Below are 27689 nucleotides of genomic sequence, written 5' to 3'. Positions count from 1 at the left end.
AATCAAGCCAGAAGCTCAGCCAGCCGAGCCACCCAGGCGCCCCGGCATTCTTACTTTTCAATCCTTATTTTACGAAATTAATAGGGGCTGCGGCTTACGCTCTGTGATGCACAAACGCCGGAGGCGGGGGCACAGTTACGCCTTGTCCTGGATCTCATGCTGCTGAGGCTGCGGCCCACCGCGGGGTCGCCTCCCTCTGCCCACCAGCGGACACCCACCTCTGCCTGGCGGAGCCACGTGTCCAGCCCAGGGGACCCCAAGGGCCTCAGCCAGTGAGGGGATCCACCCCTTGTCTGCCATTGGTGGGCAGTGACCACACCTGACCAATGGGTGTAGGGGGCGTGGCCTGGGGTAACCACCCCGCCCCCACCCCGCCCCTCCCGCTCAGGTCCCTCCTGTCCTGGGACTCCCCCACCCTAGCCCCCTCCCCGGCTCCCATCTCGCTCAGGGTAGAAGCGAACCCCTCACTTGGGCCCGGGGGCGCCGCAGGAATGACCTCGCCCCCCAGACTCCTCTCTGCCCACCCCTGCAGCCCCCCCGACTCTCCAGGGGGTGTTCCCCGGGCCTTTGTCCTGGCTCTGCCCTCTGCCAGGGCCCCCGGCCCCACCCCCACACCCCAGGCCTCTGCTCACAGGCCACCCTCCCCAGGGGTCCCCTCCAGCCGCCCTGCTGACATAGCACAGCTTCCCCGGACATACTCATTCTCCCTGAGATGTATCCCAGTCCAACACTGTGTTGTGTGTGTGACCATTTACTGGATCAGAGTCTGTCTCCTGCCCCTGAAATATAAACTCCAAGAGGACAGGATTTTAAGGCTTGTCTCCCCCCAACGGCTGTACAAGGGCTTCTGACACTTAGCAAGCGGTCTGCCGAGGAAGGAACCACACCCTTCCTCCTGGGGCCTTCTCTCGCTCCTACCTCGTGATTTTCTAACAAGCAGGAGGAAAGATGTCGTATAGCATGGGTAGAAGTCATTTCAGTATTAATTCTGGAACCCCATTTTCAGTGGATAATTAAATTACTTCTTAATTACAAACAGAATATCCGTGCATGCCCTCTGAGTGAGCGCGGGCGGGTGTACAAGGGAGAAAAATGAAGACAGCTCGGCAGAAATGGCCAGGCGGGCGTTTCCCTTCCGTTCCCCATTCCCCACACCCCAGAATCCAGATGGGCTGCCCCGCTGGGGCCAGGGAGAACCTTCCCTCCTTTCCTTTCTTACCTCTGGGTCCAGGTGACTCTCCCGCCCGTCACCAAGCAAACCCCCGCGGGCGCCCCGGCCGGTTTTGCCCCACGGGGGCAGCACGTTGTCTCCCCAACAGCCCGCCTCCTCCCCAACCCCTAAAACTGCTCCAAAAGGGGGCACACCAAGTTTCCACTAAACCAAGAAAAAGGAATCACTCTGAGGTCAGCACCGGGAGTTGGGCTGCAGAGAGGCATCTGCAGTGAGAGGGCCTGTGTCCCCCCACAGAGCCCACGTCTGTACACAACGACCACAGGCTTTTCTCCTCTTGGAGGCGTGGGGCTGCAGGGACACTGCCAGAGGACTCTGGGCCTGTGTCCTTCTGTTCCCTGCCTGGAAGAGCCTCCCTGCCTGGCTCATCCTGAGCCGCCCCTGGTTCGAATGTCCAGGTGTCCGGCCCAGGAGAGTCGTCCCAGGGGGGCGACCCCCTGGCTGCCGAACAGGCGTGGCCTGGGGACCGGCCCCCACACTCTGGCCTCCCCGTGACTGAGGCAGGCTGGCCTGGCTGGCAGACCTGGGAGCCAGACGGAGCCGGTTCAGACCCTGGCTCCGCAGCCGGCAGCGAGAAGGGCTGGTCACGGGCTGCACCGAAAGGCCTGGCCCTGGGCAGGGAGGGGGACACGTGAGCCCGACTGAGCCCAGAACCGCGTCGGAGGGGATGGGCACAGATGGTGACGCGGCCCGCGACGGCCCCACCCTTCAGAGCCCGCCCTCCGCGCGAGCCCTTCTGCGAGGCCTTCTTCTCCTTGACCCTCCGCCCCGGCCGGCCTCTCCACCCTCGTCTTGGGACGCCCGGCTCTCAACACGGCGCGCCTCCAGGAGCAGATGGCAGCTGCCGGGCCCCACGTCACGTCCCGCCTGCCTTTCGCATGAAAATGGGGGAGAGACGGCCAGACAGATGTCCACCAGGCTGGCCTGTCCGGGCAGCGTGGACTCGGGGCCACGTCCACGTCGGACAGACAGCCCCTGGACAAACAGCCTCCGGTCGGTGCCCCCCCGGTGCCTCGGTCCCCCCGGAGCCCCGTCCATCCTCTGTCCATAAAAGCCACACCTGCTCTCTCCCTCCCCCACAAGGACTGGATCACGGAGCCGGCCGGACCAGCGGCCCGGCGAGCGGGAGCAGGGCCTCCGTTTAAAGTGACACCCGGCCCCCCAGCCCGTGGTGGAGAGCAGAGGCGGGTGTTGCCTCAGGAACAAGAAGAAACAGCCCGAAGGAAGCGACTCCCCCCCTTCCCCGCGCAGGGCACAGGCCTCCGCCTCTGTGCCCTCACGAGACCCTGGGGCAGCAGAGAAGGGGGCAGTCGCCCCGCTGTGCATTTGTTCATTCGACAAATGCTAGGGGGCTCCCGCTAAGCATGCAGAGACGACAAAAGTCTCCACCCCCAGGTATTTAGAGAATTAATTCAAATTAATCCTGGGAGCTCCTGGCATGGCCTGGCTCAGGGGGAGGGCCACTAATGTGTCCTCTCAAATGTGGTCTCTCCTAGAAGGTCATCGGATCTCCCTGCCCACCTTCTGTATCTTGTCACTCTCTTTTGTCTCCCAATCACTCTCTAACATTACCTTACTAATTTGTTGATTTGCTTACTCTCTATTTTCCCACCAGAATGCCAGCCCCAGGAGAGCAGGGACCTTGCCCGTTGGGTCTAATGCTGGATTTCCAGAATCTAGAGAGCAGCAAGTCCTGGCCCACAGTCAGGCTACCAGATAATGTGTTGAATGAATGAATAGATCAGGTAGATGAAGGAATGGATGGATGAACAGGCCTTGTATGACCTTGGCCCTGCTCCTGGTCTGGACCCATCGCCCACCATTCTCCCCCTCCCTCACGACTGCCCAGTGACCCTTGGTCATCCTGCTTCTGGCACACTTCCCCAGATGTATGTCCCGTCTCACCCCTCACCTCCTGCAGGTGTGTGTATAAACGTCACTATCTCGGGCCCTCTCTGACCACCTTGTCTAAAATTGCAAACCACCCCCGCCTCCTGGCATTTCTTACCCCACCCCCACCCCCACCCCCACTTTGGCTTTCTTTTCTCCATAGCACTTAGCATTGTCTCTTACAGTAATAACTCCTCCATTTCATTTATTGTCTCTCACTTCCCACCAGAACATCAGCTTCAAGAGGGCAGGGATTTTTGTCTGTTTTATTGGCTGATCTACCCTGCGCTCTTAGGACAGTGAGATCCTGGCACATAGTATGGTCAGAAATACTTGCCGAATGAGTGAGTGAACTGGAGGTCAAAGGAGCTAGGGTAAGGGGGGCTGGGGTAAGCAGAAAGGACTTCCCGGAAGAGGGGGCTTGACTTGGGACTTATGGGATTAGGAGAGGCATAACATTGGTGGGAGAAAATTCCAGGTAGCATAAAGGATTCAAAACCAAATGCAGCTTCCCAGGGTCTGGAGCCGGAACATCACAGGTACCCTCTTACTTTTTGTTCCCCCCGCAAATACTCAGATCTTATGCTGTCTGACAACGGTTCTTTGAAAATTTATTCAATGTTTTATTCATCCTTAAATTCTTTAAACCTGCAAATCAAACAGTCACTGGGTGCTTTGCTAACCACAGGTTCCAGGCTCCTGTGTTGCAAATAATCCTGCTCTTTTGCATACCAAGCAGACTTCTCTCTGTCCCGGGAAAATGAATTTCTCCCGGTGATCAGTGCTCTAATTGCATCCACAGGCAGAGCAAACATCTCTCCCCAATTTGCATTATGCAAAACCTTAATCTCCACAAGTTTCTAAAGCACCGTGAGTGATTCACAGCCTTCTGACACCAGAAATGCATTGCTTGACCTAGCAGTCCATATAAGTTAGATTTAAGGGGTGGGGGGGGGATAAAGGATACTATAAACTTTTGGGGGATAATCACCCCTGAGTGTAGATGCCCCATAAATTTCCTTCTTAGAAAAAAAGGAAAAAAAAAGAAATGGGGCAACTGGCCACACACGTATTGCTGGGTTTATGTCCTTCATTCCATTATCAAAATGAAGACGGCAGTGGACTTCTGTCTCAAGCAAACTCCTATGCCATCAAGCTGTCTGGCCCCTAGAAGGTGAGGCAGGAAAACAAGGTGCTCAGCGTTGTAGCGAGAGCACGGTATGAGAGATCTTTGAAGCCCAGCTGTTCACAGTCATTGCTGTGTGACAGCAGTCAGGCTACTTAACCCCTCTGGGCTTTAGTCTTCTGACCTGTCACTGAGAGTAATAAAACCCAACAAACCAGATGGCTGAGGACTAAGTTCAGTTCTGGATGGAGTCTTTGTTGGGCCCATTCTGTGTGCCAGGCCCTGGCCTGTGCTCTGGGGAAAGAGTGGAGACCTGGAAGGAAAGGCCCCAGACCTCGGGTGTTTAGAGACAACGGACAGGTGCAGGAACCTGGGTAAGCTCAGACAAGGATAAGACTTGTGAAGCGAGTGAAACAGGGTCTGTGACAGGGACTAGGGAGAGAGTGGGAGAGTCACATCTGCCAGATAACACAGTAGACCTGTGACAGTGAGTGTGGGTGAAAACAGCCCTCTCACAGCTGGCACGAGTGGGTAGAGCCAGAATCATCGATCCATGTAGGTCTGGCCACCAGCAGCCGCCAGCCATGGGCATGCTGCGTTCTGTCGCTGGGCATGAGGACTGGATGCAGCCGCATACATTCATTAGTAATAATAGTAATAGTATTACTATTATTGCTATTTTTGATCATTACCTTTTGCAGGTGAGGAAACAGAGCCTTACCACAGAATCTACAATCGTCTATTTGATACGCACCCTGTCTTCCGTCTAAATTCATTTGCCCGCAGTTGAAGAGGAAAGAAATGCCTCGCTCCCTTTACCAGTCCTTAAACTATTGTCTCTCCGCTGAAAACACCTGCCTCTGTGCTGCCTTGCGAACCTGGGGCAATCTTTGCAAACCACGGTTCAGGGCTTTGCCAATAGGGGGCGCTAGAGGGAGACATCAAGACTGGAGGAGAAGAAAGGGCTTGCTCTTCCCTTCAGCCCCTGTTTTGTTTCTTCTTCCTGTTGGTTTTACTGTTCCTATCAGTGTCACCTTAGCGCCTTCAGACAGAGCAGCATCAACCGGCCAGTGCAGGATGATTTTCAGCCCCACAGTTTTTCAGTCCTGCAAGGTCCCTCTCCCAAGCTTCTGTTTTAATAGTTACAACCTAATTCCCCAGTCCCAGGGGGTAGCTGATTCCTGTAGCTGCCACCTCTGTGAACCTTAGTGCAGGAGTCTCAAATGGTTTCTTCAAGGGCCACGTAGAAGATACTTTAGGCTTGCAGGCTGTATGCTCTCTGTTTCAGCTACTCAGCTCAGCCCTTGTAGTGTGAAAGCAGCCACAGTCGACGTGTGGACAAATGGGCCTGGCTGTTGTACCAATAAAACTTTATTTACAAAGGCAGATAGCCTACCCGTGAGCAGCAATTTGTTCCTCCCTGCCTTAGAGTTCTCTCTTTGCATTTCAATTCCTCAATACTTAGTTAACAAGTACATATATGTGTGTGTATATATATATATACACACACACACACACATATACATATATATACACATATATATGTATATGTGTGTGTATATATGTATATGTGTGTGTGTGTGTGTATATATATATATATACACACAGTGTGTGTGGTGTGTATATATATATATATATATATATACACACCACACACACACACACACACACACACACTATTTTTATTGTTAAAATAAATGTCATGATTTCTGGCTCCTGACCAGACTCTTATACAGAAATTGGAATCAAGATTAGGATTCACATTTGACTTACTAAACGAAGCATTTGATGTACTTGCTACGTTTTGTCCATGGAGTCCAAACAGCAAAATGTCAACCCCATAATGGACCATTGTGATGCTTGGTACAATGACAAGGCGTTCAAGAATCTCTGAAGACTATATGGTGGCAAAAAGCAGGAGCGTTGGCATAGACTTGAGGCAAGACTATGGAATGTGTGGTGTCGGCTCTGAGCCGTAAAAGCAAGCTGCTTCTTAACAGCCCTTGTAGATTGGTCTAGAGCAAATAAAGCATCTGCCAGGTCAGTAGCTGTGTTATGAGGTGTCAGGGGGTTGTTGACATGCTTAATCAAAGAGAATTTGTCTGGAACAGCAGCTACAATTGAAGTCACCACCTGATGAGGTTTATAGTAATCCATGGTCATTGTCCAAGCACCATCTGCCCCCATAGAGGCCAGACCGGCAAGTTAAATGGAGATGTCAAGGGCTTCCCCGCCCCCACATCTTTCAAGTCTTCACGGGGGGCACTAATCCCTGCAATTCACCAAAAATGCTATCCTTAGGGAAAAAGTTTACTCCAGGGTTTTACTTGGGTCTTACCTCTCTCATGGATTTTACGCCATGAGTCCATCCAAGTTGCCAAGTTGCCAAGGAGCTTGGGATCTGCAGACCTACTGGGTCCACTGTGATTTGAACTTGAGTCACAACTCCACTTATTACCTGATCTATGTTTTTGAAAAATTAGATAAGAGGCCATTGCTCTTCATTTCGGTAGTTTCTGGCCACCAGGTCTTTTTTATCCCCCCATTACATAAATCAAGTAACATTTTGGTACGCTGCCCATCTATTTCATCTCTAAGGACACCACGATGAATAAACCATGCAAAAGATTACCTGGGACATTCTGATTACCACTTCTTTTCTTCTGGCCAATATGGTAAGTACGCCCACCTTGCCTGAGGGGGATTAGATGCTGTCACTTATCCTCACCCTCACTGATGGCTGCCATCTGGTATCTCCCTCTGGCATCTCCACCATTATACGTGGCCCACTGAGAACAGCCACACGGAGATTTTCAAGGATGCGGTGCTTCCTCACTAATATATGCCTCCATGCCTTCGTGAACGGAGTGTCTGCCAGACCTTGAGGGCACGTAGGGGTTAGGAGGCATGGTTGTCCATATCATTCATGACAAAGTCACTCCAGCACCCCATCTCCCTAATCCGTTGGATTTCTTCCCTTGTAATGTACAGGGAGCATTCTGTCATCCCAACCCAGTCAAATAAGGGCCACCACTGAGATCAAGGATGCTGAGCGACCTCCAGCTTCTTGAGCTGACCACAAAATTCAGAATCTCCGAGAAGTGCCCCCATATTTATAAATGTACTTTGATTCAATGTTATATGCTGTTCTCTCTGGTCTAAAACTCTTACAAAATCTATCCCTGCACACAGTCCCCAGGTTTCTGCCAACGGAAATCAGCAACATCCCCGAATCACTTTGGAGTACATGCTATTTCCTCCCGGTCGGACTTTGTGCTTGTCCTTTGGAACATGCTGACACCTGACCCTAGTTTAATAGCAACAGGAGTGATTAAGGTGGGGCTTGAGGCGAATAGGTAGCTCCTTGCCAGGAAACCTTGTAATGACCTTGTAGGGAGGCCCGGGAGGGATGCTGTTTCTACCTGGTTCTACTTAGTTCCTGTTCCTTTTTTTCTATGTCTGTGTGATTTCTGGTGCCCACTATGAGGGCAGGCACTTAGTAGGTACACAACAAATATTTTTGGATGGATTCATAAAAACATTTCAAGGGTAAGGGCCAGGCATTTGACCTTCTGTTTCATTTTTTAATTTGTAATAAAGTGGCTATCAAAATGTAGCTTTTTCCTCTAGTTAAACCTCACCTGATCAGAAGCCCCAACTGTCCAGCTCCTCCGAAGTCCTCCCTGGTTAATCCAGGCCTCCCCTAAAGGGCAGGCTCAGATCTGATGCTTCCCAAACCCTCATATCTGGGAGCATGATTCTTGGTGTCTAAAGGACGCTTCTGTGAACATTAGCTGGATGGCTGAATGAACGAAGGTAGGGGACTGCCTTCAGAGGCCTCTTCCAGAACCATCTGTCTCAGTTGGGCATCGATCACACCTCACCCACCCTCTGTATTCTTCAGATTGTGCTCAAAGAGATACACCAATCTTCCATTCCCACCAGCAAATTCTCTCCTGGATGGAAATTGATGCAGTTCTATGACCAGCACCTGGCAGGCCATGTGTAGTGGGTTTCTGGGTCTCAGGGCTAAATGCAAATTCAGCCCTGCCTCAGTGGCCCTCTTGGCACCTTCATTCCTCTCTGTGGAGCTCTTTCCCGGATACCCACCGTGACTCAGTGGCAGCGAAAGGGCAACTGCATGGGCAAGCAGACATCGTGCGTGCCAAGCCAACGGCCACTTCTGGCCTCCACTCAGTTCAATTCTGATGTGGCTCAGGTCCCAGGAAGCCACAAGTTTCAGAACTCAGGCTCTCTTCCCTCCCCAGGATGTGCATCATGATGGATTAGGGGCAGTGGTTCTCAATTCTGGCAGACCCAATGACCTCTCCAAGGAAGAAATGTACTTAATAACCTCTCTACCGCCCTGAAATGGAAGTCATGAATAATTAACCTATAATATCACACGTACTCAAAAAGCCATTATAATGCTCTGAAGTGGATTATAAAAAAGAAATAAAAGGAAAATAATTTGTAATAAAATAAATCACATTTCACTATGTAAATGAGCAGGCACAGACACGTGAGGAGACATGATGAATAGTTAGGAGTTTGGGTGTAAGAGAAGTAAGGTCGGGAGGGCAAAACAATGAAAGAGACACTTGAATGTCAATAGTGTATCCAGTATACATTAAAATCTTGTAAAATAGTGTATCCAGTATACATTAAAATCTTGTAATGTTCTTCACATTATTGATTAAAATGGCTTTTCACACATGTGGATGACATTTGTCTTATTTAGACTGCCCTGCACATTGTAGGACACTCAGTATTCCTGGCCCCACCCTGTAAAGGCCTGAAATGTTACGGATCATTGAGACAAACCAACCCCCCCCCCCCCCCATTTCCAACATGGCCCCAGGGAGCAGACCTCTCTGGCGGCCAATCATGATCAGTACGTTTCCTCTGCCAGCAACTGGTCTAGGAATAAGTCTGGGATGCAATTTTGGCTGAAGTTAACACGAAAAAAAAACATGCAGGGAGCTTCTGGGAAAGGCTTCCAGGGTTTTATAAAGAGGCAATAGAAAGAAACATATTTTTTTCTCTTTCTGCCTCGGGGCATTGTTGCCTGAGGATGTGTTACCTGAGCTGTGGAACCTTCCTGCAACAATCAGGGAGAAAGCCAATGAGGGGAAGACAGCACAGCAGGAAGCTGGAAGGAACCAGGTCCTTGATAAGCCGCAGCCTCTGAGTCGGCCAAACCCAGAGTGGCCCGGGGTACCCTCTGGATTCCTTGGCTTATGAAGTAACAAGATGTCCTTATTATTTAGGTCCATTTTGGGGAGTTTTCTGTTTTTTGAAGCCAAAAACATACCATCTGTGACAGGTCGGGACATTTTTGTTCATTACCAGAATCCCTTCTGCTTGGCGAGCAAAAACTTAGAAATTTCCGAAACATCAGAACTACGTTCACGTCATCCAAACCTGGCGCTCCTGTGAGGTGTGGGTTATGATCCCCATTTACAGATAGGAACACTGAGGCCGAGGAGGAGGAGGATGCCTTGACCAGCGTCAGACACACGGCTGAGCTGGGAGAGGCCCTGGTCCTGGGCTGAGTCCCCCTGCAGAGCTCCCCCTGCCCCCCCCATCGCTGCATCCCGGAGGCCTTCTCAATTCTCTGACCCCATGGCTCTCCCGGGCCTGCAGGCCCCACATAGCCTCACCCCCTCATGCCATCATTTTACATTCTCATTATTGGGGTAACTTCCTCGGATTAAAAACCTGAGCTTCTCGACATTCCTTATTAAATATGTATATCTCATCTTGAAAGAACTAATACATATTCATTAACACAAATAAGTTCTTCATTAGTTCTCAGATGTGGCAGCCTTTGAAAGATACGGGACATAGGACAGGTGGGGCTTGAACTGAGTCTGCTCATGGTACCAGGATGAGCTCCACCCGTTCGTCTACACTCGTGCGCACGGTGAACACTGGCACGTGCATCCACGTGCCACACGCCCTGCGGGGCCTGGACTCACGGCCCTGGGCTCGCCACAGTCCCTGCCTCCATGGAGCTGGCTTCCTCGAGAGGAGACAATCATCACACGAGCGAGAGGGTCGGAGGTCTGATGAACCCCACGAAGGAAACAGTAGGGCGTCACGGAACAGGAAGCGACTTCACAGGAGACAGGCGATCAGGGAGGCTTCCGGGCGGAGGAACTGAGACCAGCTAAAGGCACGGGCCCCCCTCCCACGGCAACGAGGGCCTCCGAGAAGGGCCCCTGGAGCCCCGGGGAGCCTGGCGTGAGGACCGGGTGGCCACAGGTAGGGGGGAGCCGGGTAATAAGGACGAGACACGAGGCCAGAGCCGAACCCCCCATCTACACTTCCGAGGGCACTTGAGATGTGGGTGCACCGTCAGAGCTGGCCGGAGCACGGGGTAGCCCAGGGCCGGGCCGACCCATCTGTGCCCTGGAATTTTCTGGGCCCGAGCCGGCATTCCCTCCAGAGTTCACTGTCCGGAGTGAGCAGGACTTGCACATGTCCGCGCGGGCTCCTTTAATAGCACCGCGGTCAGGGGAGCCTGTGTTTGTTTAACCACCGCCCTGAGAGCAGGGGCAGTGAGGGGGAGATCGTGTGAGCTTGGGAGGCAGGAGAGTCTCTCACCCACGTACACGTGCGTGCATCCACACATCACACACACAGGCTCACACACCTTTGCACGCACTTACACACACACACAAATACGTCCGTACACACACATACACATCACAGACACACATATATGCGTCCATATACACACATATACACACGCACGTACTCGCGTCCACATACACACTCGTATACACATATACACACGTACACACACAGCACACACAACCCACGAGCGAGACTATCACGTAAGAAGTGCTGTCATCACAGGCCCTCGACTCTTTGGGACCTGAGATGTAGACAGAGGCCCGGTTCCCGCAGAGGCAAACAGATCCCCCTTGGGCGTCCCCAGGAGTTGGTCACACGGAAGGGACCGCCCCCGGAAGGAGATCCCAGGGAGAGTCAGCTACAGGCCCGACAGTCTCCCGGGGTTTGCCGGCTCCCGGGGGGCGGGGACAAGCGTGACCCGGCCTCCCGCCACGTGCTCCTTCCAAAGCGCAGGCTCCACCGTCCACGCGGACTGGGTTCCCGGCGACCCTCTGGAAGTCGAGGGAGGACCCCCCCTGCGGGCACCCGCGGAGGCAAGTCCGGGTCCCCGGGGGCTGGGGGCCACGTGACCCGTTCCTGCCAACGGGCTGTGCGCACAGTGACTGCCCGTCCCCCGGGGCCGGACCCCCGACCGCCCCTGCCAGGCCCCCTGGCCGAGCTCCCTTCTTCGGGCCCAGGCCCTGGTGACGCAGGGGCGGGGCTGCTCCGTCACCCGGGTCGCAAGGGAGGAGCCCCCCCTCCCCCCCCCCCCCCCCCCCCCACCCCCAGCCCAGCTCCCGGCCGCCCCTCCGGGCACCTGCCCTTCGAGCAAGAAGCCCGCCTTCCCGGGAGGCTGCTCGCGGGGCAGCACGACCCAGCCTGTCCCCACTGCGCGTCGGCGTGTTCAGACCCATGCGCCCCCGGAGAGGACCGCCCCGTTCCCTGAGGCCGCCCGGGTGCCAGGCGCCGCGCTCCTCCGTGTCAAGAACGTGCCCTCTGTGATGAACGTGCGCGTGGTCACGGCTGTCCTGCATCAACGGGAGCGAACGGTAGTTACAGCTGGCCTTCGCCGCGCACTTCAAATGCGGCGGGCATTTGCTAAGCACCTAAGGTAACGTCTTTGAGCCTCACCGTTACCCTGGGCGGGAAGCGTTGCTGTCTATTCCCACTTGACAGATGAGGACGCCGAGGCTCAGAGTGGCCACGCACGTCCCTGGGCCCACACAGCCGGTAAATGGCAGAGCTGGCCTTTGAACCAAGGCCCAGCTGACTCCGGATTTGGGGTTCATGCTGCCGTCCCCCTGGGGCGCTGGTGGTGACCCCGAGGGCTGGAGCAGGATGAGCGGGGCAGGTGGCCGGGCTGAGATTCCCCAGGCAGAGGCTCTGGGTAGTTGGCGAAACCCTTGGCCCGCTTTGCATGCAGCCCTGCGGTGCTCAGGCCTTCCTGCCCACGCCTCTCTGTCTGATATGGACCCTCTTTGGAGTAAACCGCATTGATTCTGCCTAATTAGCTCCTCAAATGAAATCGCCAGTTATTTCGGGAGCAGCATCCTCACAAATGAACGTTTCCCTGGAGCATTCAGGTGGAAAATGCAGATAAACACGCCGCTTTGTAAAATAAATGGCCGCGATTGGTCCCCAGAGCCCGGGCTATCGCGGGCCCTGGGCCTCACTTTCACAAAAGGCCTGAATCTTGGCCTTCTGGAGTTCTCTCCAAACGGGGCCCCTCCAGAGCGGAAGAGAAACCCCGGTCTGTGCGCCCGAGCGGCCACGGCAGCGTCCCGAGCAGCCCTGCGGCCCGGCAGAGGGCTCCCCTGCGCTCGGGCGTCCGGCCCCGGCCCCGCCCTGTGAGGAAGGCGCTGCCGGGAGCCCCTGCTACCGACGGGGACACTGAGGCACGGGCCCGTCGCTTGGAGGCCGGGAAGTCCGGCCACGGGTGTCGTGCACTTGGTCGCGAGGCCCCGTGCGTTGCCTCCACCACCCCTCCGTCCCCGTCCTCAGGTGTGAGTGCACCCGGAATTGGCACGTTGCTTTTAAATCCACGCGACTCTTGGGTTCCGAGCGGCGCGCTGGTCAAGTATCGGTCCACATCAGCCGTTCAGCCAGCGCGTGATCTTGGTGACCCTGTGTTCTCCAGTTTTGGGTATCCCCCCCCACCGCCCGAGGGGGAAGCCTCGGGGGCTCCCGTCTCTGGCTGACCCGGCCCTCGGCACAAGCATCTCCCATTCCACAGGCAGCTGGCAGGACTGAAGGCTGGGAGTGAGGACCTGGGACCAGGTGTCATGTACTCAAATCCCGGCTCCGATGCCCCTACGTCACGTGACCCTGGGGGACCTCCAATGGGAAGGTGGTGAATACGGTGCCACTCGTAGGGCTGTTGTAGGAGTCAGTGAAGTGACGTGTTCATGTGAACACTGGGCCCGGCACATAGTAGGTGTTCAGTTAACAGTATACATCGTATGGACTCTTCAGTCCCAGGTGGGCACTGGGATCCCTCTCATCTGTCAGTTGGGAGGAGGGAGGCTAGGTTTCCTTTCATGCCCGTGAGGCAGGGTCACACAGGCTGGCCCTCCACCGTCAAGTTGGACCCAGTCGCAACAGAGGAGGCTTGTGTGGGTGATGGTGCCAGATGTTCCTGGCCCCTTTCTGTAGCCGAGTCTCTGCAAACAGGACCCAAGTCTGGCTCGGCTGCTGACACAGACCTGGCAGACCGTTCTGGGCCCCCCCGCAGGCAATGGTGCCCGGGACCCCCCAGCCAGCTCCCTGACGGCAGGTGCCGCGACGGGCTGAGGGAGCTCTGCCACCCTCACCCACGCCCCTCCCCCCTCCTGACGGGCTGCTCCCCAGCAGCCTGTGGCTCCACTGTCCTCCAATGTTAGCCACACGCCACGGAGACCGGCCCCACCTGCCAGGCCATTCCCGTGTTCTTTTCCAAAGAGCTGTGTGAATAAAGGCCAGAAAAGAGAGCAGAAAGTCCGTGCAGCCCCTGTGAGGCTGCCCTCCTCCAGCCTGGTAGACTGCAGTGTTCCTGTCCCTGGAACAGCTCACTGCCCCCTCCACGGCCATGGTGTCTGAAAAGCCCCCACTTGTCGCCTCCACAGCTCTAGGGGGCTCTGGTGAAGCACAGATAGGTAACTAGGGGAGTGTCTCCCCATTACCCATTGGCTCCTGTGGCACTGTGAGGCACGTGTCCCTCAGCAGGGAGCAGGGCCAGGGGATGGTTAGGTTTTGATTGGAGAGAGGGTGAATGGGCAGGAAGGATCTGGAAAGATCTGGAGGCTGGGCCCAGGGCAGCAGGGAGCGGCTGCATGGGGGGGGGGGGGGGGATGCTGGGGCAGCCCTGCACCGGGAACCTGGGCCTGGAAAGTGCCGGAAGGGAAAGAGCAGGGAAAATAGAAGGACAACACGGCAGTGCCCGCCCCACGTGCTGGGCCGAGGCTGGCAAAGGCCTGCCCAGGAGGGGGCTGACCTAGGGGACTGGACCTTCTGCTGAAGCCCCCAGAACTTCAGAAAGTCAAAAGAACTGAATGCCGACTGCAGGGGAGGGGGGTGAGAGCAGGGAGACCAGCGAGAACACCAGAATATTCTAGGCAAAAGATGATGGTTTGGATCCAGCTGGCAGCACTAGATGTAGAGAGAAGTATCCAAGTGGACAATATCCAAAGCAGGAAGGAACGAGGCATGGGGAGAAAAGAAACGTTCCTCCTGAGCCCTCTCATTTTGGGGAGCAAAGATTTTCCCAGAATCCCCCCTGAGGTGCAGGGCCCTTGCACCTCATTTCTCAGAAGTGGGTCAACATCTACCAATCACAGGATTGCCCCAAGGGGCAGGATCCCGTGACAGGCTCACAGCCTCAAGAAAACCACCTTCATAATTTGTGGGGACCAGCGCAAAGTAAAAATGTAGAGCCCCTTGGTCAAAAATTATTTAGAATTTCAAAACTGCAACAGCAGAGCCTTTAGCCAATCATGGGACCCTTCTGAGCACTGTGTGACTACAACGGGTCCCACGTGTCCCCGTGAAGGCAGCCCTGTCCTCGCGATTCACCCCCTTGGCTGAGCATGGGGCCACCCAGACAGACTGCAGGAGGGAGGGTGCAGGTGGTGGGGAGAGACCCTGGTGTGGGCACCATCAGAGAGGCAGCTGTCTCCACAGACTAGACAGAAATATAATTGTATATCATGGTAATACTACACGTTTCACGAAACACAATAGGAACAATGCCACATATTCTAGAAATAAAATGTTACAATACCACTTTCACTCTGGAGAGCCCTCTCAGATTCTTTTCGAAAGTGCTCAAATGGGCAGGCCTGGTGGGGGCCTCGAGCTGTAATTGCCATTTTGTAGATGAGAAAACTCTCCTTTGCTCAAAACCCGCCAGTGGCTTCCTGATTCTAGACATGAAGTGCAAAGCCTTCCAGTCACCTATGTGCCCTGGGCCCTGCCCACTCTGATGTAACACCCTCCCTAGCACTTTCTACCTCTGGGCCTTTGCACCTGCTGTTTCTGCTGCCCGGAATCAGTTATGCCAAGGTCTCTCCTCCTTGGGTCTCCACTCAAGGGTCTGCCCCAGAGAGGTTTTCCCTGACCATTTATTAAACTAGCTCGCACATCTGTCCCTGACCTCCTACCTGCTGGATTTATCTTATTGGCATTCACACCATATGACACACAATGTGTTTATTGGCTTTTTGTCCCCGTCTCTTCCAGCAGAAAATAAACTCCACAAGCACTTTGCTGATGTGACTCTGGGCCTAGAACAGGGCCTGGCACCTAGTAGGGCCTTCATAAATATTTAATAAAGGATGCCAGTGAGGGAATGGGTTACTGAGCAGACCCTGAATCCCATGGGTTTCTGCAGACGCCTTGTGTGCCAGAATGCCAGGTGAAGACACATTCTGGATAGGTGGCTTTGCATCATCAGCTGCGTCCTCCTGCCAAGTCGGACCCAGCACCCAGTGACGCAGATCCAGCCCGATGGAAGAACATCCTCGTGGGGAAGCCCCACCCTGCAGGGGACCTGAGGCCTGGGTGAAACCGAGGGACTCCAGGAAAGTAGGTCCGGACCAGAACTATCACACCCAAGGAAGGAACAGAGACATAATCGTGGACTTTCCAAACCCTGAAGGTTAAATTAGCGTAAATACCTCGTGAGGGGGCGGCTGTCTCTTGATCCAAATGGCCATTCATTCAGTGGTCCATCCAACCAGAGTCAGCGAGTCCTCATCGAGCACCTAGGGTGCTACACTTCTTCCTCCTGTGCTAGGAAGTGGGGATACAGTCGTGAGCAAGGCAGGCTCGGCCCCCACAGAGCCTGCGGTCTGCTTGGAGTAGGCCAACAAAACGTGAGCTAAGAAATGCAGACGTAAACTGGATAAAGACTGGATCTTTGGCAGAAGGAAAGAGCACGCTCTGCTAGAGTCAATAAGGGATGGTCAATCCGGAGGGCCTCTTGGAGGCCGTGGCACTCCAACTGAGGCCTGAGAAACGGGGAGGGGCCACCCGTGGGAGTGGCAGACGGCAAGATACTTCCAGTCGGGAAACCGCAGCGGGTGCAAAGTTCCGGAGGTGGGAACGAGGACCGAGATCAGAGCCGGAGGAGCAGAAAGGAGGCCTTGGTGGTTGAAGGGCAGCAAGCCAGAGAGGCAGGGTCCGGGAGGGACTGGAAGGGCCGGGGCGCCCTCAGCGCTGGCCGTTCTGCCCGCCCAGGAGGCCGCAGAGGTGTTCACGCAAGTGGGGAGTTGGGGTCCGACGGGCTCGGTTCTGACTCCAAGTCTTTGTGACCTCAGACAGGTCACTGAACGCTTTCAGACTGTTTTCTCGTCTGTCAAATGGGACTAATAACTCTGTCTTCTCCCAGGCTCCATGAGAGTCGGTGAGGATTAGTGGTCAGAATCCTCAGCAGCAGGGATGTGCTGTCCCCCCTGCTGCACCCCTCATTCCCTGATTCTGTCCACTAAAGCCAACTGGTAGTGACTGGACATCTCCAGGAAATGTTAAGAATCTACCGCGACAGGACTCCGATCGCTAAATTCCGCAGCTAACGAGCACCGACAGCACATACTGACCGAGCGCTGTATTAACACGCCCAGGACGGCACCGGGCACAGAGTGGGCGCTCGAGATGTGGCTGCTGGTGGTGTTTGTGGTGGTCCCAACCCCACAGCGGGCACCTTCCTGCCAGACCTCCGGCGGGCTTCCTCTCCCTCCGCCCTGGTGACAGGCACATCCTTCGGGACCCAGGAGGCCGCTCTGTCGTGAAAAGTCCTTTCCCACCACATCCCGGTGAACGGGAGTTGCTAACACTTGAGGTGAACAAGAATCAGGCCCTTGCAGTGCAAGAGACAGGAGAGTGAACGATCCTCTCCGCCAGGTGGTGGTAAGTGCTCGGGAGGAAAATAGAACAGGGTGAGGGGAGACAGGGTGACAGGAAAGAATGCGGGATGATGTGACGTTTGAGCAGACGCGAGGAAAATGAGGGAGCAAAGCATGAGGCCATCTGGGGGAAGAGTGCTCCAGGCCATGGGGACATGTGCAAAGACCCTGAGGGAGCACCGGAGGGAGCACCCAAGGCAAGAAGGCCGCAGAGCTCCCTTCTGCTTTCCCAGGACAGCCCGCAGGCCTTTCCTTAGTAAGGGGACCTCTTCAACCCTTCCCCTCCCCCAGCCCCATGTCTGCCAGGTTCTGGGATCAGAGTCAGATTCTCCCATGGTGCACCTGGCCAGCGAGTCCATGAAATCCAGTGGCCACTGTGTTTCCACTTGCTAAATGTAACGCTGCAACCATCCCTGCGATCAGGGATCGGTATTTCCGAGCTGTGTGACCATGGGTGAGTCACTTGAAACTAACTGAGCCCATGTCCTCCTCTGTCAAGAGGAGCTTAGCAGTACCTACCTTGAAGGGCGGGTAAGAGGGTTACACCCGATGATGCCTTTATAAAAGCCGACCGGCCGAGAGTCCAAAAGACACTAAGTGCTCAGTCCTGGACACTGCCATTAATCCACAGAAGTCTGGGAAGGCCAGGCTGGTCAGAGGACAAATCCTTTTTTGAAGAAATGAGTTGTACACCCTCACATCGTAGGTGGGGGAACTGAGGCACAGAGAAGGACAGCTTGGGCTCTGTTGCCCTACAGCCCTCTCCTGACCCTCCAGGAGATGTTACTAAGTGCCCAGAGAAGTCCATTTGGGATAGACATTCTGACTCACCTCCCCACAAAGCCCCCAAACCCCAGAGCCCTTCAACGGAGCCTCCAGGGGCTCTGGGAGGCTCAGCCAGGACAATCTGGCCCACAGCGCCACCTGGTGGTCAGCGCTTCCAGGCCGGGGTGGGGCGCCCGTTTAGTAATTGGCGGGTTCCTGGTCACAGCCCTCATGAGCACCTCATTTTACAGTTTGCAAGGGTCTTTCACATCCTCATACATCCAGTTGCAAGGGACGAAAGAAGGGAGAGAAGGAAACGCACAAAAGAAAAATAAAAAGGAAAGAATATAGAGTCTAGCTCACAGACGTATGTTGTCGGACAAAGAAAAAACAGAAAATCTAGGTAAGAAAGAAAATGGAGGCGAAAGAGACAAAAATAATCAAGAAGGAGAAATAAAAATGGAAAAAGAAAAAGATAAAATATCCACACCACGTCAAGCCAAACCCAGGCCAGATGGCAGGGGACAGTGCCCATCAACCAGACAGTCCCAGCCCGGGCCTCAAGGCTGCCTCTCTCCCAAATGTGGGCACCCAACAGCCAGCATTTGGGCTGGAAGCTGGTAGGCAGGACCTGCCAGGACAAGAGCCCAGGTGAACCGGAACCTCCCGTCACTACACAGTCTCTGGCGCCACCTGCTGGAAGGACGGAGCACCACATTCATCCCCTGGATGTTAAATTTGGCAACCCTGGACCCTGTTGGTTCTCCTGGTCAACAACACAGCCAGGTGGGTAAACCTCTCCATTTCTCAGAGAAGGAAACTGAGGTCCCAAGAGAGGCGGTGACCTCTCAGGAGACGGCACTCAGCAAGTCCAGAACGCTTCCAGGTCCGGGGGGCAGGTGAGGGTATCCGACTTCAAAGGTCTCAGCCCAGATCCTCATGGCCCTCCACAATCCAGCCCAGCCCCAGAACAAAGCCAGGCGCAGAGCATGCGGTCATAGGCACGTGGTTCTCGGCTCGGATAGTCATGATCCTTCTTTTATTTTCGCCATGGTTCACCGATGCCCAGCACTGGGCTGGACACTGGGCACACAGCAGACAGGAGGGGATATGGCTCCTGTTCTCAAGGTGCTCCTACTGGCGGGAAAGGAGGATGGCAAACACCTAAGCAGTTACATTTAGATAAAACCATAAAGTGGCCAACACACCCCATCCCACCTTTGGCTTCCTGAGTGGCTGGCCCCTGACACCATCCACATCAAGGAGCCATATCTGGGCTCCATTGGACAGTTGGAAGAAACAGAGGCTCAGAGAATTCTGGAAGTCCAGCTGGGAGGTTCAAGAGATTCATCAGCTGCAGGGTTTTGCCCGCCCCTTGATGTGCCATCGACCAGCCCAGCAACCCCAGTCACCAGGTCCTCCTTCAGCCGACATCGCCGTGGTGACTCCAGAGCTGAGGATCCGACAGTTAAGAGGCAGCAAGTCCTGCCCGGAGCCAAGGAGGTCAGGTAAAGGAATGTGCCGGGTCAGGTGGGGCTGCGAGGGACGAGAGAGCTGGCGTCTTGCCCGAAGGAGGTGGCCCTCCTCAGCCACAGCTGACACGTGGCATGGCAGAAATGTGGGCCAGTGGGACCAGAACGTCTCAATTTTCAAAAGGAACAAAAAAAACCACAGAATTTGGAAGTGAAATCTGCCACTTCTGGAAGGTCTTGTTCAAAATTATGAAAACATCATGTCTGGGAAAACAAAACCAAAACCCACACCTGTTTCCAAGTTTCAGCCCCTATAAAACGCCCCCTTGCACCTATTCCTTCCATTTTGTGTTGTGAAAAAAAAGGCCTTCCTGAGACCAAAGCAGGTCCTGGGCTTTACACCCCCCCTCCCCCCCAGTTTGCAGACAAAGCTGGATGGGACTTGGTTAAGGCCACAGAGACCCTACCTCTCAGCTCCAAACCAAAGCTGCCTCTGCCTATCACTACCTGACAATTCCCTTTTCTCATTCCTGGTACCCAGGGTGCAGAACAGGCAGAAATTGGCTGCTTCCTATACAAAGCGCCTGCCTGAAGGAAGCCATTAAATCCTCCTCGTTGACCCCAAATATAGACGGAGGCAACAGCTCTCCCCTCAAAGGGTTTTTCGCTGGATCTAAACACTGGCCTCAAATAATTCCAAATAATCAGTCCGTCGCTGTGCCTAAAATCCTATCGGGATTCATTCTCAACTATTACAGTATGGAGTCTTTTGAAACCTGTCATTGAAAGACACAGGGATCTCTCTCTGGGAAAGACCCAGTCTGGGCCTTGAGAGCATAAGCTCTGAAACGGGTTAGCTTGGAAGGAGTAGACGCTAAAAGAGAAGGCACGCTGGTCTGAAATGACAGAACTGGGTGTGGGCATCGTGGTTCAGGGGGTTCGCAAGGGCAGCTGGCTTCAGGGAGGGTACCTTAAGGGAGCCTTTCATAGATGTCAGTGTTTTCCAAAGTGTGGGAAAGGAGGAAAAGGCAGTAAGGAGGGAAGAGGGAACCATAAGAAGGAGCAGAGGGGAAGGGAAGGAAGAAAGGAGGGAGGGAGGGAGGGAGGGAGGGAGGGAGAGGGAGGCAGGCATAGGACAAGCCTAGGGAAACAGGCCTGCAGCTCAAATCCGGCCCAGGGGTTGAGATTTCTCTGGATGGGCAGACGGGAGCCAGGAAGCTTCATAAGGATGGGCAGGGCACGAGCAGGTGCCGTGAACCAGTCACAGCCCGAGACCCAGACAGGTCCGCGTGTGCATGCGCAGAGTCTGTGCTGGCATCTATTCTGATTGGCCCGTTTGCGGCAGCCTGGATCCCGATTGGCCGAGAACCAGCCTCTGTGTTGCGTGGACCTCCGACCCCACCCCAGATCCCAGATCCCAGATCCCAGATCTGAGACCGCAATGGGCCTCGCAGGCTGCAGCAGAGGGCAGCTCGGTAGCATCCCTCGCGGGAACCCTGACATGACACCCAAGAGAAGGCAAGGAATGCCTGGGAAAATTGCCACATTTTCCACCATCGCAGCGAAATGGAGCTCGGAATGGAAAATAAAGGTGAACTCAATATAAAAACCCCTATTGCCCCGGCACGGCTGAGGCACAGACCTACTATGCACTCTTGGGTAGCCCTCACCACTCTTCCCCTGCAAGAGAAAACATGTATTGTCCCCGTGTTAGAGGAGGAAATGGGTTCAGGGGGTAACGTCACTGTTGCGTGGGGGGGGGGGGGGGGGGGTCTCTGGCTCAAGGACTCCGACAGGATCGATGGGAACCGTCCCCAGTATGGTCTTCAAAGCACGAGCTCATTCCGCCCGCGACGCTGGCCACCCCGCCCTGCCCCTCACCACCAGAGTCAGCCCCAAAGGAACCCTCCACAGATCAAGATCTTTGTATTATAAACTGACTTTTAATAATAATAAAAAAATCTATCATGACTTTAATGAGAAGATCTGTACATTTTAAAGTAAACCAGTGCACAACACCCTTGCCCTCAGGGGCCCCTCTCCATTTCCCACCAGGGGGCTAAAGCCGGTCTTCATTTGTGTCCCTGCCACCTGGGTCCAGCAACAAGCCCACGTCTTGCCATCTCGGCCACAGTGGCAAGTGATGGAGGGTGGTCCCTGGAGGCCCAGGGGGCCAAGATGCTGGTGGGGCTTCAAGTCTCAGGGGCAGTGGGCAACCCAGACCTGATCTCACCCACCACACAAGGGTGGAGAATAGATATCCCCTCCCTTCTACCTCGGCTGGGGTTTCTCCCTGCTGGCACACACAAGCTAGAGGGGACAAACTGCTGAGGAGGTCCCAGTGTGGGTCCCTGTGCCCAGGAGGCGGGCAGGGTGACTTCCTGTCTCTCTGGCTGGCTGAGAAATCCCAAGTGCCCTGCTCTGAGCTAACATCAAAAAATAATAATAATAATAAGTTACAGAAGCCACCACCCAGCGTTTCCCAGGGGCCCTCCCACCTGCAGGACAGACACCTGTGCGGGACAGCATCTCAAGTGGGCGCTTCAACCCCCTCCCACCCCCAGCCCTGGTCCACCTGCCTCTCAAACCCTCACAGCCAGGCCGAAAGACAGCAGAGTAATTCAAGCTAATATTGACCGGCTGCTGGAGAACTGAGGCGGGGGGGTGGGGGGGGGGGGGGGGGGAAGGGATCCTAGCCAACACCTGTGAGTGATACCTTAAGACCCTAATATTAAAAAAGATGAAATACTGACATTTGTTGGATTTTCAATAATTTAGTTTTCTCTTTTAGTAGAAGTGGGAAAAGTCATCAACACTACCTTATGTTGGTCCCCTGTTAGACAATATACCTTTCTTTGAGATTTAAAATGTCAAATATATAATTACACAACCCAGAAAAAAAAAAAAAAATCTCGACGACACCAACAACATAAAAACCCCAAAACAAACCATAGAGAGTTCACGCCATATAAATACAGTCGGAGCAAATCTCGCGCCCAGGACTGGTGGCTCGAGTTCCAATGGCGGTGATGTCAGAAGCTGGTGTGGCTCTGGAGTATCCTCTTGGTGACAGGTGGTGTGCCCCGTCCCTCTGTCTTTCCTGGCAGAGGCCCGGCTTCTCCCAGTCCACCGAGCAGGTTAGTACAGGGTTAGGGGTGAACTGGCAGCTAAGGTGAGGAGGAGGAGGAGACACCGTGTGCCGCCTGGAATGTGGACTTAGAAGGAAACCAGGGGTTTCAAAAGTGCAGGTTGAACCATCCTGAGGGAGCTGGGTGCGCAGGCCTCCAGCTACAGCACCCGTGACATCCCCCCCTCCGTGTCCTGGGGACTTGTGGGCAGGAGCCCAGGTCCTGGCTGCACCCGTCAGTGAGCTCCGTGGGTCCCCGGCACCCCCCTCGGGCTTCGGGCACAAGCGTGGAGAATGTGCCGGCCCAGGGCCGACCGGCCGGCTCATCGGAGAGCGGGGGCTCCGCTTGTCCACACAGGAGGTGAAGACGCAGGCTGACGGATCCTGGAGCAGGAAGGAGCGTCGCAGCCGGCTCTGCAGAAGGCCGGCGCGGCCCCCTGTGGCTTCCCAAAGCCCAGCTCCGGGGGGGACGCAGCCGAGCACCCGGCACCTGTCTGCACGTTCAGAGGTCTCCGTCCACCGGAGGCTGGCAGAGGCGGTAAAGCCTGGCGGAGACGGGTGAGGAGCCCCATGAGCAATGGCCCGGCCGCCCATTCTTTTTGAGCACGTAATCCGCGCCCAAGGAACACAGCTCGACGGGTATAAAAAGATGCGGGGTGAAAACCCTCCACGCTGCTCGTGCTCCCCCCCCCCCCCGGCTGTCTGGCCCCCTCCGGACCGGCAACGAGTTTGCAGACACAGACGCGTCTGCACGCGTGTGTCTGGGGGTGAGGATACGTGTGTGCGCGTCCGTGCACACGGCGGGAGCTTTCCCACGCTGGTGGTGGCAAACTAGCCACAGCGCTCCGCCCTTGGGAGTTTTTTCACAGATGGGGGGACCCTCTGCGGCACCACGCGGGCGGCCCCCGGGTTCCTTCGCGTCTGCACCGCCAAGGGCCTGGGCTTCACCCTCAAGTAAGAGGGAGCCACTCGTGGGTCAGATCGGCTGTGGGGAGAATGATGGCAGGGGGACCGGACCGGAGGCCGCTGTGGTGACACAGGCAGGACAGAGAGGCAAGGCAGCACGGTGGTCAGGAGCTCAGCCCCTAGGACTCCGCTGCCAGGGCGCAGGGTCCCAGCTCCGCCATTTGCTAGCTGTATGACCTCGGACGAGAGACTTAACCTCTCTGTGCCTCAGTTCCCCCAGCTGCCGGCTGGAGAGAATGCTCACAAGGTTGTTGTTTGATAAAGAAATAAGAACGCTGCCTGCAGTGGTATTTGTCACCCCCCCAAAGTGCGTCCCCATAAACGAGCGGTGGGGCCCCGCATGAACACCATGGGGGCTTCCCGGGGTGAGGCCAGGAGTTCGGCCAAGCCCGGTCCTGGCCTCCCAGAGGGTTTGGGGGGAGCAGCCACTCACCGCGGTGCACCCTGGGGCATCTGATCCTTGACTCGGAGGTTTTTGGCCAGAATCTCCACCCTGGGTCCCTGGGAAGAAAGCAGGAGGCTTGGGACCTGCCTCGACACAGAGTTCAGGGAGGAAGTGTGTGGGTGCAGGTGGGGTGGGGTAAGGGGAGTAACGGGAGGCCCCAGAAGCTGAGATCCGGGGCCCCGCCAGATGGGGAGAAGGTCCAGGTCTGGGGCCCTTCATGCCACCATGCCCTCAGCCCACGAGACCCCGAGAGTCCCTGGAGGGTGGGGCCACCTCACCTGCTTCCGCATGATGTCCGTGGCCTGCATGATGCACTTGGGCAACAGCCCGTGGCTCCGTGCCAAGATGGCCGCCTGCTCCAGGGAGACACTCAGGGTGCTCCTGCAGGGGAGGGGCGGGAGGGGCCGTCGCTGCCGGGCAGGCCTCATGCCCTGCTCTCTTGCCCTGAGAACTGCCCCACGTGCCCCCAGAAAACTGCTGGACTTGCTCCTTCCTCCTCAGGCGTCTTCTCCCTGAGAGGCCCCCCCAACCCCCCCGCCCCCTCCCCCATCCACCCCCCCAACACCCGCCCGTCTTTCCCCCCGACAGCCAGCACTCCCGCACACAGTAGGCGTTTTCCTGCTTTACTAAGGCGTCAGCTTCCTTTCGCCTGTTTTGTTCTCTGACACTCCCAACGGCCAGCTCAGAAGAGGACCTTGGTGAATAAACACTTGTTGGGGGAAACAACTGAAGTGATTCCCTTAATCGCTTGGCCTCCCAACTTGTCGACAGGACGTATCCGTTCGTCCCTCACGTCTGTTCTGAACAAGTCTAGAACGTGGGCACTGCAGCCAGACCCCCTGCACTCAAAGCTCAGCCACATAATCACTCTGTGGACTTCAGCAGGTAAGCTGCCTTCTCCAGACCGGCTTCCTCAACCGCGAGACAGGGGCAGACCGGTATCGAGGTACTACTGACGTTCGGACCGGGGACGTGGGGGGCTGTCCTGCCTCTGACCACTAGACACCAACAGTGCCCTCCTCGCATCGGGACACGGTGCCAGGTGTCCCCTGGGGGGGAAAACCGCCCTCGACTGAGAACCCCTGGAAGAGGCCATATCACACCAGCTTGCTACAAAGAGGAAATGAGTTAATCCATTGACAACGGTGCTGCCCAGTACACAGCAAGCACTCGCGACGAGCATTTATTGAGCACCTGCTGTGTGCCAGGTGCTGCTCAGTGCCAGGCTAGGGCAGAGAAGCGAGACAAGTTCCTGCCCTCACAAAGCCGGCCGACACTGGGGGGGTGACTGGGCGTAAACTGGCACATAAACCAAGCTCCCAGCGTGTGGGATGGTGGTGGGGCTGCTTGAGGGGAGGAGGAGGGGAGGGGAAGGGGGGTGGGGGCAGAGGGTGCGGTTTTAAACTGGGAGGTCAGGGAGTGTCTCAGAGAAGGTGACTCCCACCCCTGGGAACAAGGAACAGGGACAACGGGCAGAAAGTGGGGGAGTGTCCACGAGGCACGGAGGCCAGCTCCGCCCCAGCGAAGACCAGCACGTTAATGGCGAACGGATGGTCAGGCAGAACCACCCTGCACAGGTGCTCATTCACACCGAGCACAGGTGCTCATTCACACCGAGCACAGAGAACCAGAGCAGGTCACCTAGGACCACACAGCCCTGCAGTCCCGCTGCCCAGACTGAGGCTGAGAGGGAAGGCCAAGGCTGTGGCTGGGCCCAACAGGCAGGGCCAGAACCAGGATTCAGCCCCCCGGCCGCCTGCCTCCTCGCTCCCGGAAGCCCGTCCAGCACCCACCCCCCCACCCCCGCCCCCCCAACTCCAGGGTCACAGCAGCTCACCTCTGCATGCCTGTGCCACACATGGCGATCTGGCAAGCGCCCAGGCGGTAGCAGAGCTCCGAGGAGATGGGGATGAGGCCAGCGCCCAGGCTCCCACTGGCACCAGGTTTAGGGTGGACGAAGGACTTCATGAGGCGGCAGAGCTCATCCAGGGCATTGATGGGGCGTATCAGCTGTGAGGCACACACACACACACACACACACACACACACACACACACAGACCCCAGGGCATTGAGAGGAGGCCCCCACCAGCCTTGCTCCCCATCATTTCCCTCTTGCCCAGCTCTGTTATTGGAGCTGTCCTCCCGGCTCACCTCTCCGGGGGTTACAGCCCGGTTAACCTTCCATGACTCCTGCTCAAGGACCATCTGTGGCTCCCCATTGCCCCGCAAGCTGGTATTCAGTGTTTACACTACATTTCCAGCCTAGCCTTCCTACCTAATTCTTTCTACCTGCCCCAGTGTGCCCCTAACTAAGCCTGAAAGAAGTGCCCTCTCCTGTCCTCTCCCAACAGAGCCTTCCTGGGAAGGACCTTCCCTCCATCACCTGCGCAGGCACAAAATGGTGGTTTGCCAGTTCTCTCTGTGTCATCTTAATATTCTGCCAGCCAGACCACGAACTCCCAGAGGGCCGTGCCCACCAACTTCTCCGGGAGCCCCCAGCCTCCAGTCCCGAGGCCAGTACCCCAAAAGTGCCGTCAAATTCGAGGTCTGCCTGCGCCTGGGACGTGGGCAGAAGGCCTGGAGCACACGCCCTCGGAAGGGCAACTGTGACACGTGGGAATGTGGGCCGCACACAGCCAGATCTCTCCATTTCTCAAGAAAAGCTAGAAGCCTCCATTTCACTGGAAAGCTTTTGATTTTGAAGTGCTGGCAATAGGGGCGCCTGGGTGGCTCAATCGGTTAAGCGTCCGACTTCAGCTCAGGTCATGATCTCACGGTTCGTGGGTTCAAGCCCCGTGTTGGGCTCTGGGCTGACAGCTCAGAGAGCCTGGAGCCTGCCTCAGATTCTGTGTCTCCCTGTCTCTCTGCCCCTCCCCTGCTCGTGCTCTGTCTCTCTCTCTCTCTCTCTCTGTCTCAAAAATAAATAAACATTAAAAAAAAATTTTAAATGCTGGCAACAAATTTCAATCAAACAAAAAGACCACCACACGGCCACATCTGGTGGGGACGGCTGCTGCAGAGACATGCTTGGGTAAACAAGGGAGAGAAGACAGGCACAGGTGCACCCATGCCAGCAGGGGGAGAAACATCTAAGGAATTCCGAGGTGGGTGGGGAGGAAGCTGGAACTCCTAGAACGGGGAAGGAGTTCTCCCAGGAGGGATATCCCTGGAGGGGGGACTACAGAGGCCTCAGGGGCTTCTCTGCCAGGATTCGTGCTGGGCTGGGACCCCGGGCCCCATCTGCTGCACCTTGACCCTGACAGCAGCCCGCAGCCCGGCCCAAGCTCCGCAGCAGGGTGAGGGAAGGGGGGCACACCTGGTCTATCTTCACCGCCGTCGTGCTGGCATCCGTAGGCAGGTTAGACCGTTCCAGGTAAAATGCCCTGAGAGAGAAAGATGGGGGTGGCGGTGAGGGCGGGGCCCCTACCCTATTGCGGCCGCTGCCCCTCTGTTCCCCCAAAGACTCACACTGGGAGCGCCTTGCACGGTTCTCCCCGTCCGGCCACCTGCTCCTCCAGCAGTGGGGGGTGGGAACAACAGGGGCCTCCTGCATACTCCCCCCCCCCCACCCCGACAGGCACTCCTCAAATGCCACCTCTCCCTGCCTGCTGTCACAATCAGCACCCTGCCTCCCTACCGTCTATCCCCTTGTCCTACTGAGTCTCTC

General features: G+C 55.9%; 1 protein-coding gene across 2 annotated transcripts in view; it reads right to left on the bottom strand.

Annotated features, from left to right (window-relative positions):
• Positions 1-22240: 22240 nt before the first annotated feature.
• Positions 22241-27689, bottom strand: part of PREX1 (phosphatidylinositol-3,4,5-trisphosphate dependent Rac exchange factor 1) — a 186224-nt gene continuing 180775 nt past the window's right edge. For both annotated transcript variants that reach the window (XM_042930733.1, XM_042930734.1), the window contains 5 exons: positions 27339-27405; positions 25858-26030; positions 24299-24401; positions 24009-24076; positions 22241-23154 (listed from right to left, as the gene is read on the bottom strand). In XM_042930733.1, coding sequence (XP_042786667.1) covers positions 23112-23154; positions 24009-24076; positions 24299-24401; positions 25858-26030; positions 27339-27405 — 454 coding nt within the window. In that variant the 3' untranslated portion in view covers positions 22241-23111. The remainder of the gene's footprint in view (positions 23155-24008; positions 24077-24298; positions 24402-25857; positions 26031-27338; positions 27406-27689) is intronic.

The sequence above is a fragment of the Panthera leo genome, chromosome A3, assembly GCF_018350215.1.
Source record: "Panthera leo isolate Ple1 chromosome A3, P.leo_Ple1_pat1.1, whole genome shotgun sequence".
NCBI classification, from domain to species: Eukaryota; Metazoa; Chordata; class Mammalia; order Carnivora; family Felidae; genus Panthera; species Panthera leo.
This window is presented reverse-complemented; position numbering and strand designations above follow the sequence as displayed.